Below are 17,908 nucleotides of genomic sequence, written 5' to 3'. Positions count from 1 at the left end.
ATTGAGTGGAACTTTCTACTATACATACATTTTGTTGACTACAAAAAAAAGCATTTAACAGTCTCGTCAAGAACGTTCTCTGGAATTATTTACTTTATTTGTTACTTTAATTTGCACTACATATATACGGGCATGGCATGCAGGGTAGTAAATGACGAGAAGTTATTATACACAACAGGCGTAAGACAGGGCCTTCTCTGACCTTTCTTATACCTTTTAGAAATAGACTGAATCATGCAGAAGACGACACTGTGATTACAGCTAGATGACCTCGATTTTACAAATGATCTCACACTCCTCTCACATAATTACACCCAGATCTTTCACCTTGGTAGTATAATCGACAACAAGTTAGGAACAGAGGAAGGTATTAAAACCAAGATTCGAAAAGCTCGCATAGTCTTTACAAGTTTAAAAAAAAACTGTTTGGGATTACAGGAAAATCAGCAAACATCACCACAAGTAGATTCTTTAACAGTAAAGTGAAGTCTGTACTATTATATGGCTCAAAGACTTGAAAAAAAAAAAACACAAGGCAGCATGAGCAAGTTGTAAAGCTATGTAAACAGATAGCTGAGAAAAGGAAATTTCATCAAATGGCAGGACATGGTTTGAAACACAACTCTCGGACCGAACAAATCAAAGGCCACTGGAAGATGATATCCTTGCCCGCAACTGAAAATCACCAGGGCAAAAAGGAATAGGGACTCCCCTGCAACACATGGAGGAGAAACCTGGACATGGAAGAGAAACATAGAGGCAGAGAAAAAGAAGGCTACACGTGAGAACAGTTCGAATGTACTGTTCAGGACAGGGTGCGATGAAGAAATGTTGTCAATAGGAGCGTCCTAGAGGTGCGAAGGCCTTTAAGTAACATTATATACTTACATAAATTCTATAATAGAATGTGCTTCCAAACGGAAAACCGATGAGTGGTTCGATGTTTGGTGAAATGACGTCACGACCATAACCAACTTCCTCAACAAGACTTTTGTCTCCGTGTTCGACACCAAACAGAAATAACACGATTTCTAATAATTATTGAAATGTTTAGAAAATATTTATTTTTAAGATTTAAATATCTCTAAACCAGTTTAAGGAAATATAAAACAGGTCTATAACACAAAAATAAATACATTCAATATTCACAAATTTCTCTCTATGTGTGTTTTCGTAATTTATTTTTAAAATATTGTGTGCAATCAATATAAGTACCATTCAGACTCCTATAATAAGCACTAAATTAAGAAAGATAAACTTACCGATACATATCTGTCCATCTCCTCGATATCCCTCGTTACAGGAACATAAGTATGATCCTATTGTGTTTGTGCATGACGCTGAAGGAAACGGAGCACATGTGTGCATATCACCTGCGCACTCGTCAATATCTGAACAAAAATATGATTATATGTGTCTGTAGTTTAATTTAGGATATTGATTAAATGATTAAGATAGAAAAACGTAGTTGGCTATTTTTGTCAAGGCGGTACCAAGGTTTGCCCGAAGAAGAGTACAATATCCCCGAAGGAGAGGGGTCTACTCCCCGACGAGAGCGCAAGTGGGTGTGGCGGTCGGGCATATTCTCAAAGTCTACTAATATGTAAACATTATGTTAATTATATCTTTTTTTTTTCTTTTTTCGACGAAGTGTGTTTTTCTCCTCAACGGGGCTCCCTGCCAACCACCCCTCACTGACGCCACCCCTCGTGCTAGTTAATACGTGTACGCAGTACCATACATATCAGGTAACGGTATGTTTTTCCACAATACTCATGACATTGTTGTGTTTTAGTTATAATACAAGTCGATGTTATCAAGTGATGATTGAAAGTATACTCCTATCTTGTATTATTTTGATTGGATCTGTCATTGTGAAACTTCCCATTTCAATCCATAGTTCATTAAATAGGTTATATTCACAGTTCTCAATCTTGGGTCTACTGATCCCTTGGAGGTCGGCAGGCGCCTTCAGGTGTCAGTAGATTGTCAAGGCATCAGCAAGGGAATCAGTGAAATGCAAGAAGGAGGCTCAGTAATACAAAAAGGGGACTTTGGTGATTAGTTATGTTCTATGTAATTTGAAAGATCATGAAAAACATATTTTTTATATTTAAAATACTGTATGATAGTACTATATCAGAACATCTGTAGTTACCATATACTATGAAATTTGCTCACATCAGTCTCAACAACCATGATATGAGGGATAGGCCTAAGAGTATATCTTGGTTAGGATTGGGAGTTGAGCAAATTTAGGTTGAATCACATCATATAATAAGAACAATTAGATAAACACTTTAAAATATGAGACTGCACATTTTAAAAATCTGCTAACCTCAACCCTATCCATAGGCTGGGTTCCAGGCCCTAATTTTAGGTTACTCACTCTTTATTGCACTTAGTGCGCGCCATACCTAATTTAATTGGCGTCCCATACTCGATTTCTTTTTTTTCGAATTAGGGCCTGGGCAAACGATTCATGCGTGCAATTTCCCACATCAAATTTGATGTGCTTCTGTCTATCTCTAAATTAACTTTCTCGTTGGTGGCGCTGTCCAGAATGAGAAAAATAATTTAAAAAAAATAAGAGACTTGTGGCAAGTCTACCCTATCCAATGTGGCGCGAAGGTGGGTGTGACTGTCATGTTGACCAATTCTTACACACGCCCTAGATATATAATGACCGACGGTTGGTAACAATATTAATTAAACATGATTGATAAACTGGTAGCTAATATGAACTGTTTCTTATATTTAATTTTTGGTGTGGTTTGCCGCTCTAATATTTAAGTATCAGAGTTATGATCACAATTTAAATAATTATATTTCATTGTTTGCATTTACAATATTTAAACAATGGAAACAAGTTTTACCAACAGGATGAGAAGTGGGTGTCGGAAACATTGTCAATATTAACCACAGGGGTTAGTGGATCAAAAAGGTTAAGAACCTGTGGTTTTACGGAATGCAAAATTCCTTGTAGTACTTTGCAACTAAGGGCATTCAAACTAAAATAATTATTCTTTGGTTCCACCGCTAAGCCTTTTCCAAATTTGATATTACGATAAGAAATAATCTTATTAAGGAGCCATTCTTTAGGTTTAAACAGAATTTAAAGGAGCAATTTACTAATGTTTATTATTTGCTATTTTATTTGACGACTGTAAATGAAATTAATTTTATCTTATTTTCTTATGATGATTGTACATGACAATTTGTATTTTCATGACGATTGGTGAATACTGTATTTTTGGAAGTGACGATTGTACATAAAATTTATAATAATATAATAATTTTAATTTTTAATAATGATATTGAATATTTTAAATTGTTATTTAAATTGCCTTCCACGATCGAAATCGTCTCAAGGTGCTCAAAAATATATGTGAATAATGTATGAAAATAAACTAAAACAGGAAGTAACTTGAACTAACCAAATAGTAAACCAACAAAGCAGACAAAAATAAAATCGCACACCATCCCACAGTTCCACTGACCGACCAAGCCCGACCAGCTTTTGATTTTACAGCTGCCACAAATCTTGGGGTGCCGGTTACAAGACGGGCTGCCATTTTCAAAAGAAGTAGAATGCCATATAGTGTGCCATATAGTGTGCTATTGCAGTAAATCTAGTAGACATGTTATTACTGCATGTGCTATTTAAATTAAGCATTTGTTGGTTAAGAATTTCTTAATGGATCCAGTGGCGGATTTAGGAGGGGAGGTGGCAGCCACCTAAAGGTGTGCTCTGTACTGTGTTAAGGACTGGTAATAAAACAAAGAATGGCTAACAATTAAAAAAAAAAAACACCTGGCTATAACTATGCAAATTGGAATCAAGGTAGAATAAAAACAAGCAAACCAAGTAAAGCAAACTCAAGAAATTTTTCAAAATAAAAACAAAATGAGAAAACGGAAATTTGACATGAGATTTGTATCAAGTGAAGGCTTCTTAAGAGTGGGCCTTACAATTCCAATCTTTAACTCTTCTAGAAATGAAGAGATAGTTTAATAAACAAATTATGCGTACAATGAATAAATGTGGATCCACAATAATGTCTGTGTGAAAAGAATCAAGTGAAGAGGTCTTAGACGATATGCTGCTGAATATCTTGCTAACAATGCCTTAATTCACTTCTGTAAATTTGCACAGATTGTTTCCATGGTGGTGAACATCTTGTTGTAATGGGCTTCAATTGCTGACTACTAATGAACCAACAAGTGGATTCCTAGATTTGCTATTTTTTTTTTTACAAAAAAAGATGTTAAAATAATGTGCAAGTTGCCTAAGAAATACAGTTGGTTGAAAAAGATTTACTCCTTTGGTCTTCGCCACAGCTATAAACTTTAGACTGAATGTACAGGATAAATAAATTTTATTATTTTATTTTTATATTTATTTTTTGTTTTCAATTTACTGCTCAGATATAGGTTTTATTTTTGCTTGTATAACGATCTGTGCGTGTTTTAGTTATACTTGTTTACTTTTATTGTTACATGTGAACATACATGTGTAATGTATTGTCTCTGTTGTCGGAGTTTTGTTAAACGCATATTGATGACAGTAAATAAATAAGTAACTTTTAGAGTTATGAACCTAACACAGGAGTTAAGATAAATATAACTTAAAATGCTACCTCTTTGTTGTATGAGGACATAATATCCCATTAAACATCAAAATTGTTAAAGGCAGCCAATAGCTGATTTAATAAAATTGTAAAAAACATATATATAAAACCTTAGAAAAAGAAAAAAATAAACAGTCAATACGATTGAATATAAATATATATAAAGATAAAAACACAATAATCCACAATTATACAAAGCCATAAATCGTAATAAACATTAAAATTTACTATTAAAAACATCGATCTTAGAAATTAAAAAAAAATACAAACAATAAATTGTTGCATCAAAGATCTAAAATCCATCCTATAAATTTACTCAGAATACACAAATTTACTGAAGCATCTTCCTTCCACAAATTATTCATATAGATGATTGAACTATTCTTTAACCGTTTAGTGCGTATGTTTTGTAATTAAGAGGGTCTATAATTAAGAAGGTCGCATGCAATTCATGTGAGAGATTATCAATAGTAGGCCTATACCAAAATTCACAAACCTTCGCATGAAGTCCCATTGCCTTCATATCCAGAGTTACAATTACATGTATATGAGCCTAGCGTGTTCATACAGATAGCATTGACGGAACAATCGTCACGTTTTTCCATACATTCAGGTATATCTGAAACCAAATTTAAATGCATGTTATTCATAATTTGTCAAATATATTCGGTTGTCATTGTTAAAAGTATTTAAAAGTGAAAATACAAGAAGTTACCTCTGCACATGATTGTACTTATTGTGTACTGTCCATCCACACATAACGCAGTCAGAGTACTATTTTCATCTGGTCTGAATCCATCTTCACAACTGAAAATTATGGTTTCCCCATGAAGGGTCAATCCCGATACATATCCATGCCCAGGAGGAGTTGGCAAAATGCAGTTTTCTAAGAAAACATATATAAATACATCAGTATATCTTTGATTAGAAATCCTCGCTCCGTCGCACCGTATCAATGTACTGAAAAATAATTGCCCGCGGTCTATCCGCGAGACTCAGCTAGGCCTATCCAAACGAGTCCTAGCATGATAGGCCTTTCTTGGCAAGCCGATCAATCGGGCGAGATTGCACGCCACACACACGCACACACACACCCTCCCACGGACCACGGACTACACACACACACCTACACATATATACATGTGAAGGGGCTACAACCGATGTCATTGAAAAAAAAAAAACCTTACAGTAGTGACATAGTTAATCTTCGTTTTTTATGTTAAACATGTGTAATGTTATTCAGGCTTTTGATATTAAAATATACTTTGGGTTCTCTGAACTGTGTAGAGATTATGGGAGGTAAAAAAAGAAAAAAAAAAGGGGGAAAAAAAGAGAAAAAGAAAAAAATGATGGCCAAGAATGCCTCAAATGTTATGTTCGGGCGTCTAGAACACAAAAATTTCGCGGGGGCATGCCCCCAGACCCCTTACGACAGTGTTGTCTCAATCGGCCCAACTTTCGGCCCTCCTTCCGGCCCCCCCTTTTGGACATTTCTGGATCCGCCCCTGTTATTTCTGTGAGTAAGCAAGGGCTGTTTAGCAACAACCCTACAAATTGTGTAGGCCACTGCATAACTGAGTACGAATATTCATCATCATTATCACTGTCATCATATTTATATTTAAATAGGTAATGTATATGCATGATGATGATGATTATGATAAACAACATACGACATCCTAACTGCATACTTTCTAAGAAGTATTTATATTCATCCATGAATACAGAATATGAATATAGAAAATAGAACACAGCAAAACAAATATAATGTAATTCTTAATAGTAATAATAATAATAATTATTATTATTATTATTATAATTATAATTAATTATTATTATTATTATCATTATTATTATGTAGTTCTTGTATCTTGAAATTCGAAGGCAGCTGCTACATCAAACGCTCCAACATACCATGGCAGGTCGGAATGTCCAAAAATGTTCCGTTAAAGCAGGTACTTGACGTGGATCCCTGCAAAGTGTATCCATCGTCACAAACAAAGTACACAGTCGTTCCGTTTCGATAGAATTTATAGGCAAATGACTCGATTAGATTACCATTTTCTGGTGAGTCGGGTACTGGACACTTTCCTATCAAACAAAAATTGAGGGTTTTAAGCTGTCCTTGTTATGGTGATACAATTTCTTCTCTATAAGAACACATTTATAAGAAAATGAGGCTGAAATTCTCAAAAAATTGAGATGAAAATAAGAACAAATTGCGGCTGAGGTAAAATGTCAAATGAGGTTTTTCAAACAAAAAAAAAAAAAGAAGAAGAAGAAAAACCAACATATGTTATCCGTACCTAATTTGCTGTAGGTGTGACTTTAATACCCTCTATACAGTACAGTAATATACTAAGAACAAAACAAGAATATTTTGCGCCTGAAATCGACAAAAGAATAAGAACACTTGGCTTGCTCAAAAATTTACTGGTTCTGATACAAAAATGTGTAGAATTATGAAAAGTTCATTTTTAATTTTACAAAAACACGTGACATGCCTAATGGTCATGGTGACATCACATCATGACCATTATATAGGCACAATATGACTTTTTTGTCAAAGAAAATTTGATATTTCTCAGATAATGTTAATGCCTTTGTTAATGGCTTTAAAGTTATGTACTATGATAGATGGGCTAGAGCAATAACCATTGCATTACTCCTCTTGATCTGGCTGCATCAAGGAACAAAAGGGGCAAACAAAAATATGCATATATTGATATTCTCTAAAATAGAATTTGTAAAATTTGTAAATTGGACAAATATTTATTTTCATGCAAATTAAATTTATTTTTGTTGTTTCATTTATCTCACTCTGGTGGTAAGGTGGTAGAGGTGCTTGTTCACCTGTTCTGTCCTTGCCTGTTGAAGTTGAATAAAATAAAAAATAAATAAAAATAGAAGGTTTGTAAATCATATAATAACCTAATGGAATGTAAAACTTTACTACAGAATTTAATATAATTTACCTTCACAGAGTTCTGGAGATTCGTCATAGTTATCAAGACAATCGTACGGGTAGTCGTCGCATATAAAGTCATCATATGTACATGGGCCAAATGGACATCTAAAGAGTGTGGGCGGGCACGTGACTGGAATAAGATCAATTCGTATAAGTTCAATACTTCTAAGGATTTCCTACACTATAAAACTGGCTTAATGGGTTTAAACACAAGATAAACAGGTCAAAATTACATTATGCTATGCCTAAACGCATTTAGCTTTTAGACCTCCACCAAAACCTTGACAAAACTGCATGGAGGTTCGTGTTTCCACGCTGTTTTTACATTGTATCTGGTATTAGCGTATTGATAATTTGTTACTATTCTTCAGAGGCATCAGGTAAGATCACACAAGACTGAAGTTAAGGTTCTGGTAATAAATTAATTTTTATTGAGTAAAGTGGAAGCAACTGCGCAACGAACGCACGTAAATTGTGAAGCGAACAAATAGATATTATTTCAGAAAATAACACAATGGCATACTCTGAATAAAGCCAAAGTTGGATTGCATGTAAGGCAGGCGGCACGCCAGCAACCCATACTAAGTGGATGTTTTGCAGTTGAGCCTTGAATCAAAAGACATGACAATAAGCTGAGACACAGAATGCTCTTAGCCTGTGTAATACCCAAAGTGAACCTGTACTTAACGTGTGGTGTCTCTTATACACATCTAGATGTGTATAAGAGATAGATTTTTCAGTGGGATTGAGCACTGTTTCACAAAAAATTGAGATATTTTTTTTTTATATATATATATATATATATATATCCATAGTGTAATGACTTAGGCTAAACACTTACCGTAATAAGACTGCGACTTCGCAAGTATACATATTTTTAATTCATTTGCCCACAGATGACAATTAATATCAAGTATAATAGTCTAAGAAGAGTCTTGTAAATTGCATGTGGTACAGCATACACTGATATCCGGTGCAATTCTTAGAAAACTTTGTCATGAACATTTATCCACTTAATCCAAATAATATGGTACAAATGATCTGGTAGCCTTTCTAATACTATAAGAAGAACTTTGTAGGCAACATGTGGTACAGCATGTTCTGATATCCAATGTAATACCCAACGAACAACATTAACGTGAATACTGTAGTTTGCATGTTGTACAGCATGCTATATCAGGCTGATATCTAATGTGATACCCTAATGAGAACCATGTAGTTAACATAGCAGCATGAGCTGATATCCATGGAAATACTTAGACAGAAGAACAAAATCATGTAGTACGAAATAGCTGTAAGTATGGTGGAACACCTGTTAGAATAACAGTTTTACAGTAATGATATTTATTTATTGTTTCATAATTTATTTATTATTTTTTATCGATTTGGACGGAACGTTGAGTACATAATTTATAGATTGCACCAATATTGCCAAAGAATAAATAGAATAAACCTTATTGAAGATATAAGAGAAAAGGGATATCATTGTGACCTCTTCTTTAAAGAAATTGGAAGTAGAGGTTAATTACCCCAGAACATGAAGATCGACTTAAGTCTACTATCTTTTAACTTCGCACGAAACAGATTAAACCTCTCATGAAGAAACTAAGCCAATTGGCTCTACTTTGTAGCAACACTATTTTTAAATGCCCGCCACAGCGAAACCTGGGAAAACTGCCCCTTCTTAAAATGATGTTTTAATGTCAATGTTATTTCTTACCCTGCATATGTTTAGGAACCCCTAAACCATGTTTTGTGTATACTTTTTTGTCACTGAATAAAGAATGACAGAAATAAAAAAATTAAACAATTACAAGCAAAAGAAAAGACACATGTACAACATGCAGATACATGTAATAGCAGATGTGAGGAAAAACCGAGTTAGTACAGTATGGAACAAGCCAAGGTGGAAGCTAGGAACGTACTTAATTATTGTTAGGAGTAAAGTGGCCTGGTCTGATACACCGTTTGAAGGTCAGTGTCTGTTCAATGACGCTAAGTTCTCTGGTAGCAGAAATGTCAGAATTGCAGCGATTCCTGTTACCTAAAACCGAGAGAGTGCACCACACAAAATGTTCCTTTTTTGCTGGTGTATTTTTTGTTTGTGTATCGATTCATCCACAAGATGAAAACAATGTCCAAGGAAAAAATAGCCTACGTATGGTAAAGAAACTAAAAAAAATCAAGGAAACCTGAAGACACAGGGCTGTTAGCACGACCAATTTAGCTGCTGTTTTTTAGGGTTTTCTTTACTTGTGAGCCGCGCTCAATTACTTATTTAATTATTTATTTATTTTTGCACAGCTTTACTTCAGTGCACGAGTAAAAAAGTATGCTAAAAATATTACGACTACTGTGACAACTGACAGAATTAGAGATCGGTTCTGTAATGTTCGTGTACCAGAAATCCTTTAATGTAATGAAGGTCCTCAAATAATCTACAGAGATCTTGAAATACTTGATGAACAGAGAAAATAATGGGGGATGGGGTTCAACACTATAAAATAATAATATCTATCTCCAAGATGAAAAGACCGTTTTAAACCCACTACACTTTCTATGGCAAGCCAGTAGCTAACGTAAAAAAGAGAAGTATCTGGGGCTCAACATTTCAAATGATCTCTAATGGAACACTCGCATTAATGTAACAGTTTCGAAGGCCAATAATACTCTCAACTTCCTCAAAAGGAACATTAGAATTAATAATCCAAAACTTAAAAGTATGGCATATCAATAATGATCTGACTCCTTGCAAGAATATGCCTAAGTTGTGTGTAATCCTTACACCTCGCTAAACACACAGAAATTAGAGATGGTTCAAAGGAGGGCAGCACGCTTTGCTCAATAATCATCAACAGATTGGGATGGCAAACATTAAAAGATCAGCGAACAAAAGCATATCTTTCCATGTTTTACAAAATGCATTATTATAATCAAGTTTTGCTTTCACATCCCAATATCATCTGCAGACTATCACAAAAAATTCTTTCTTCCTCAGAAATGCCAAACAGTGGAACAATTATCTGAAGCAACTGTGAGAGCCCCATCGACCAAGGCTTTCAATGGATGCCTTTAGTCCTGCAAAATTTAAAGCAAGACTACCTCAGCTGTAATTAACTCCGGCAAGGAAGTTATGTTTTCGCCCCTGTTAATTTGTTTGTGTGTTTTAGTGTGAACAACCTGTACAGTGCACGGTATTCATCTCGGCCACAATATTACATGACCAGAAATCTAGCTATGTGACTATACAATTTTGAAGGGTAAGGCTCATAGGTCAAGGACACAATGAACATAAAACTAATTTTTAACTGTCTGCTGTATGGATGTGTATTTGTGTGCTTACGGGGTTTGCCGAAGTAGTGTCCAGGATATAACATTTTATTGTTATCGGTCAAGCAATTTAGACATCGGCACTGTGACAATGGGGACAATATGCGTGGAAAATCTAACAAAATTTCTAACAGTACTACTCACAAAAGTAGTACATACACCTTTAGTTATTAGCTTAAATTTACATACGATTTTTAAATAAAGTTATATATTTTTTTTTTATTTTTAGAACCTGAGTACAACCTATTCTAGGTACGATTATTCGTGAGGTCAATGTAAACAAAATTACCATTGCATGTGTCAGCTGATTCATCATAGAGGTTGTCACAATCCGGGTAGAGCATATCACACAGAAATGTCTCATCGATACACATGTCTGAGTCACCGCATTTAACTTGAGATTCAGGACAAGCTGAAAAAAAAATTATCATTGAACATATAAATTAGCCTAGGCCTAATATATATAGTACATTAAAGTAGTTAAACTAACAGAAATATAAGCAGACGGGTTGCCCACATAACAACCTCATCGACAGTAAAATGACGTTAGTGTCAAAATATAATTGGTCTGGAAAGGCTGTAATCAGGCTGTAATATTTCGACAATATTATTTGGATAGTTCTATTATTGTTCATTTTTTGAAAGTTTGCATGGCGAAATAATACAGTAGTATAATAAATGCTTGTAGTATACTAAAAAAACAAAACAGAAACAAAAAAAACAACAGTGATTTTCAAAACTATCTACGTGGTGTACCTCACGCATTTACTTATTGTTGTAGTTTCGTAGGTTGTCAGAAATTCGTAACTTTTATAAATATATATATATATATAGCATATAACATATTAATGATTCAAGAACGCACAATCATTATTTGGAGGAGGTGGCGTTGTAGGTTCTGTGAATTACAAAATTGTGTGATTTACTGGCTTATGTCGATATTAAACACTTGCGAAATTATTATTACTTACTTCAAAGTTCATAATAAAACTCGTAACTTTTAGTTATTATTGATATTGTATATAAAATATTAACGAGTTAAGAAATTACAGTCAGTTGTAAATGATGTTGTCGGCAGTGATGATTTAATGTTTATGTAATTATCAGAGGCTAATTTAACATAAAATATTTCAAAGATATAAAACAATCAAATTTAAACTTTTAGTTAATAACTTTAAGCACATATAAAATATTTATGATACAAGAACGTACCCTCATATTGAACGTATTGTTTTTTAAACGTACAGAGTATTCAGTACATTACCACGTCAGGTAGGGCAAAATTACACCTATACATGTTTCTCCTGAAGCAAATCCAGTTATTGTCTATTCTATCACGACAATAACAATTACTATCAACACTGCAGTACCCGCTGCTTACTTGGACCCAAATTCAACCCTGGCCATCAGGCGCAAGCTTGGTGGTCTAGAGGTATGATGCCAAGCTAGTGATCTGGAGATCGTGGGTTTGAGTCTAACCCGAGAACAACTTACGATTTTTTTCGCAATTGTTTTTAAACGTACTGAGTATTCAGTACATTTCCACGTCAGGTAGGGCAAAATTACACCTATAAACGTACCCTCAGTTGTCACCGTTGTTGTCGTCGGAGATAGCGTTGTAGGGCATGCAAGTTATATTAAACACTTGTTAATTATTATTACATATTTCAAAAGAAATTAATGAAATTTGGTTATATGAAATAATAACGAGTAAAAAACGTACCGTCAGTGGTAACTGATGTTGTGGGCGGTGGTGTTGTAGGTCCTGATATTTATAGAAATATGTGATTTACTGCTTATGTATATATTTGACAGAGGCTAACTTAATAATAAAAACTTAGAAGGTATAAAACAATGGAATTCGAAACTTTTAGTTATTGATAACTCTTAACACATATAACATATTAACGATATAAGAACGTACCCTCAGTTGTCACTGATGTTGTCGAATGAGGTGGCGTTGTAGGTCCTATATATATGTGATTTACTGGATTACATCAATATTAAAGAGTGGCTAAATTATTATTACATATTTCTAAAGAAATCAATGAAACTTGTAAATTTTAGCTATTATTGATAACGTACTTTAATAATAACGAGTTAAGAACGTACCGTCAGTTGTACCTGGTGTTGTGAGCGGTGGTGTTGTAGGTTCTGAGAATATGTGATTCACTGCTTATGTAAAGATGCTAATTTAATTTTAAATATATAAATTATTATTATTTATTAGTACCTACAGCACCATTGCTGACAGCATGATGGTACGTTTTTATTGTGTAATAGGCTAAAAATTAATCAGGCGACTAAAATTCTATAGAGGGGGATCTAAATTCTTAGACCTGCACTTAGATGCGCAATTATACAAACTGGAGGCCTTAAAATTTGTGATTTTCTAAAATTTCTAATTGCTTGGCCCACTCTACCCGAATAACCAACGAGCATTTTTACAGACATTAGACAACCTAATGGATTTCCTTAAATTGGGTCTTGACTGTAAACACGTGCTCATTAGCCAGTTGTTGCTACGCTACCAACTGTCGTAAATCCTACTTTTAATGATTCCATTATTAAAAACAACTAACTTCGAGACACCTATGCTGACGACCTCTCAGTAACGTATTGGAGGCACAGAGGCGTTAGAACAATGAGACACACACACACATCAATGATGCGCCACAGGGTCGATCAGCTGGGATGGATCGCTATTCAGGCAATTTTACAGGCCGAAAAAGTCATAAAGCTAGTATATTTATAACAATTTATTATTTTATAGCTGCTTTTATCTTGATCAGTAGATATCAATCTTAATCAGGGGTAATTTTAAAGATTCAGGAACCATTCGGCAATTATTGGCTGCTATCCCCATGAATAGTTTCCGCCTATGAGCAATTGTTACCTCCGACATTATCTGCCTATTCAATTTCATACCTCCGGGATAATTTTCGGCCTACGGGCAAGTGTATTCCATATGGGTAATGTGTAGCCTATTGGCAATTTATAAATATGGGTAACTTTCGGCCTAGGGGCATTCTATACTTACGAGTAACTTTCGGCCTAGGGGTTATTTATACCAGGTAACTTTCGGCCGACGGGCAATTTATACTACGGGTAATTTGCCTAAAAGCAATTTTTGTACCTAGGGGCATTCTATACTTACGAGTAACTTTCGGCTTAGGGGTTATTAATACCAGATAAATTTCGGCCTACTGGCCTACTGGCAAGTTTATACCTCCGGGTATCTCTCTACCCACAGGCAATGTATTTAAGATACATGTACCTCCGGGTAAGTTATTGTGTTTAGGAGCCACAAACACTAATGATATACGTTGTTTCGTACTTCGTTTCAGGTATCATCATGCCCAAAACTATATGAAGAGTGGTTCAGCAACTAAGGCTGCGGCTCATAACAAGAAGGCTGCGGCTCCCAACAAATGACTACCAGAAATACCAAAGCTACACCGATCATTGAAGTTGACTATACTAAGCTGGCTGTCGAAGTCACGAGAGTTATTCAGAAAATGAACAGCATACAATCAAGTTCTCCCCCGCATGTAGAAAATGCTTCTGGAGCGACGAATTCCACTAGCACGCCAGTAGTTGAGATTTTCGAAGGTGAGGGAAGGGGTAATCAACTTACCATGGCAGACTCGATAGCACTGGGCAACAGTGTGCCCATGGCAATCAAAAACGAAATTTGGTCGAACGTCGATTTCCCTGCTCTAGTCAGTAGGCCTAATGACGTTAAGACAAATAATGTCTCCCTGACAATTTTAGATAAGCTATTGAAAATCGATAACGACAACAGTATGAAGAAATTGCTTAATATAACTGAGTGGATAGCTTTCACTATTTATATGTCCATTTACATAGAAAAATATAACTATGGAATGCGTTAATTTGCTTAAGTATATAGACAATATACTAGAACATGTTTTTGCTAATGTCAATTTGCGGAAACATGATGAGGGTTTCAGGAAAGCCAGACATTGCAACCCATCAAAGCAGGAGGTGCTACTTTCAAAGCTTATGTTAAAGCTGGCTTCGTTGGGACATTTTGCACAGTCGGCTTAGGGGCAAAATAATTCTCGTGGCCAACGGCAAATGCTTCAAATTTAACGCCGGGAAACTTGCCAGGTCAGCAAATGTATCTGCGCCCATATCTGTGCCGACTGTCGGTTCCCCTACACTAAAACAGTGTGTAATAGGAAAAAGCCCACCTTTACACTCCAACAAGTGCGCCACGTCGGTATACGACCCAATGCCCCTTCCAACGCCAGTCACAGTAAGTGAGCTCAGACGTTTCTTTTAGGTTATAATCCAAGTGGATTTTCAGATATAATCGAGAGATTTACATGTGGGTTTCGTATATTTTGCTCCCACCCTCCTGTTTCAGGTGTTACCCGCAATTTATATCGAAAGGGTTTAGTATCGGAAGAGTAGCCCGCCCTTTTAAACACCCCCACCCCCGCCAATTTAAAAAGTTTGTCGCTTCCCCGTTAGGAGTCCTTAAAGTAGAAACCGGGAAATTTCTGATAATTCAAGAACTTTCGTATCCCCGGGGCGTCTGTAAATTCGGGTATTACAGAGTATGCTTCTCATGTAACTTACGACAAAATTGATAATGTAATTAGTTTAAAAACTGGTTCTTGAAAAACGGGTTCCCTAATGTCAAAAACCGACATAGAGGATGACTTTAGAATTATTCAAATTCATCCCGATGATTACGGTACTATTTGTTGGGCTTTTCAAAGGCGGGAAAATATTTTTATTGACCGTTGTTTACCGATAGGTGCAAGTCGTTATTGTAACATCTTCGAGTCCTTCAGCACAGCTTTAGTCTACGTAATGAAGGTAACGTTCCAGATAGTAATGAAGGTAACGTTCCAGATAGCCGATGTTTCCCACATTTTCGATGATTTCTTTTTCATATTTACGCCACACTCGGACACTTTTCAAACAGCGCTTAATTGTTTTCTATTTCTTTGTGGTAAGATCGGTCATTACAATATACGGGATAGAGATCGACTGCGTGTCAATGGAATGTCGTCTACTGTCGTGCTGGATTGAGAAAACGGTGTTCAGAATTAACGAATTTTTGAAAGGAAAAAAGTAACGCTGCGTGACATGCAATGATCGGTCTTCTTAACTGCGTATGTAGCGTATTCCTGCCTGGGCGGGCTTTCCTATGATAACTCTGCTACCATTGGCAAGGCATCTGTCTCGTTCATAACTCTCGAGGTTAAGGATGATCTTTGTCTATGGTTGTCTTTTCTGGAAACTTTCAAAGGTAGGCTTTGATGCTGAAGGAGACCTGGTATCATTTTTTTACATTACGTTTGTTCACAAATTCTGTGGGATCGATAGGATGCGCTGCGGTATTCAGTAGTAAGGGGTTTCTTATCGGATAGCCGTCTAACTTCAATGATTTATCTGTTGCCGTGTTTTTTCCCTCTTGTTATTGCGAATGAAGTATGTGGGCGCTGAACTTGCAAATCGCCGAATTCTGTTTCACTGCTATAATGAGGCGGTAGTTTCAATGATAAACAAAACATTTCTAAGGACAAACTTCTTTTACGACGTATCCAGTGACTAGTTTGTGTGTGCCTTTGGTCTAATATTCAATTCCGAGCGCACCAAAGTCCGGGATTGACAATGTTTTAGCAGTCCATCTGTCTCGGGAAAAAATTACAAAAAGGTTAGAGCTCATCCTGTCTGTTCTGTCCATAAACCTCCTATTGAAATTTCTGCACAATGCATTTGTATTTAATCGATTTCACAGTTTTTTAGTGTTCTACAATGACTGACATGGCACTTAGCAGAGAAGCTACATTGCTCATCTGTTCATCGTTGGCTCCAGCAACTATAAAAGCATACGGTTAGGTTAGGAAACCAATTCATCTTCACATTTCCACAGCTACAATTTGTCATTTTGTCGCGCATATGCAGAGCACGTGATATGCACCAAAAACCATTTCTTCAACTATTTCCAGGATTGCGTTTATCCACAAACTTGCCGGTTTTCCTGAACCATGTAGCTCCTTTCTTGTGCAAAACATTTTACGTGGTGTGCATTCAGTTTCTAAGCGTTCGGATATAAGGCTACCCTCACTGCGGCTATTTTAGTAAAATTGTTAGTCTCAAAATTCCATTGAACCTGTTTTTTCTCATAGGTTACTTTTTAGGGCCCTTTTCCTCACTATTTTCCAGGGTTTTTACCGAATCAGGGAGTTAGCTGTGCGTAACGGAAATGTCGACAAAGTAATTTAACGCTTCGATCTAGCTTTGTCCAGTACCTCAGCCTTCTTGACTATACGTCATCATAAAACTGGCATGGGAAAACCATCAATTAACATCTCATTTGACACTACAGGTAATAGACGTTTTTGTCCAGTTCAGCACGTGTTTGCGCGATTACACTAATCACTTCCAACATAGTGCTGAATCGGCACTGCTAAATGTTTAGAACGACATTTTAAATGATCTTGACTTTGGTAACTGTCTTCTATCAGTGTATTTTTTATCATTTAGCCGCTTTTGATACCATCGATCATTCAATTCCGGGAGTTAGCTGTACGTATCACTTCCAACATCACTTCCAACATAGTGCTGAATCAGCACTGCTAAATGTTTAGAACGACATTTTAAATGATCTTGACCTTGGTAACTGTCTTCTATCAGTGTATTTTTATCATTTAGCCGCTTTTGATACCATCGATCATTCAATTCTTATTTATTGTCTTTCAGAGAGGGGAGTTTAAGGTAAGATCTTCTTTGGTTTCGGTCGTACCTCTCCTCTTAGCAGCAGTTAATGCGAGCTTTAATGCAAATAAGAATGAAGCATTGTTTTTCAAGCCTGATCGTCTTCCCAACATTAGTCGGTAACATATTTGTAACTCCATCAATAGAAGTTCATAATGTTGGAGTGATTGTTGACTCCACCATGAACATAAAGCGCAGGCGCGTAACAGGGGTTTTGGGT

The 17,908-nt window shown here is 35.8% G+C and overlaps 1 protein-coding gene across 1 annotated transcript in view; it reads right to left on the bottom strand.

Annotated features, from left to right (window-relative positions):
• Positions 1-888: 888 nt before the first annotated feature.
• LOC117110352 (fibrillin-1-like) overlaps positions 889-17,908 on the bottom strand; it is a gene marked incomplete at its 3' end in the record, with an annotated part of 20,442 nt that continues 3,422 nt past the window's right edge. Inside the window, exons 6-12 of the mRNA XM_033253049.1 lie at positions 11,219-11,341; positions 7,607-7,729; positions 6,546-6,722; positions 5,347-5,517; positions 5,128-5,250; positions 1,263-1,391; positions 889-1,031 (exon numbers count right to left, since the gene is read on the bottom strand). Coding sequence (XP_033108940.1) covers positions 889-1,031; positions 1,263-1,391; positions 5,128-5,250; positions 5,347-5,517; positions 6,546-6,722; positions 7,607-7,729; positions 11,219-11,303 — 951 coding nt within the window. The remainder of the gene's footprint in view (positions 1,032-1,262; positions 1,392-5,127; positions 5,251-5,346; positions 5,518-6,545; positions 6,723-7,606; positions 7,730-11,218; positions 11,342-17,908) is intronic.

Source organism: Anneissia japonica, unplaced genomic scaffold (assembly GCF_011630105.1).
Source record: "Anneissia japonica isolate Jap-2015-1 unplaced genomic scaffold, ASM1163010v1 scaffold3781_len37924_cov116, whole genome shotgun sequence".
Lineage (NCBI taxonomy): Eukaryota > Metazoa > Echinodermata > Crinoidea > Comatulida > Comatulidae > Anneissia > Anneissia japonica.
This window is presented reverse-complemented; position numbering and strand designations above follow the sequence as displayed.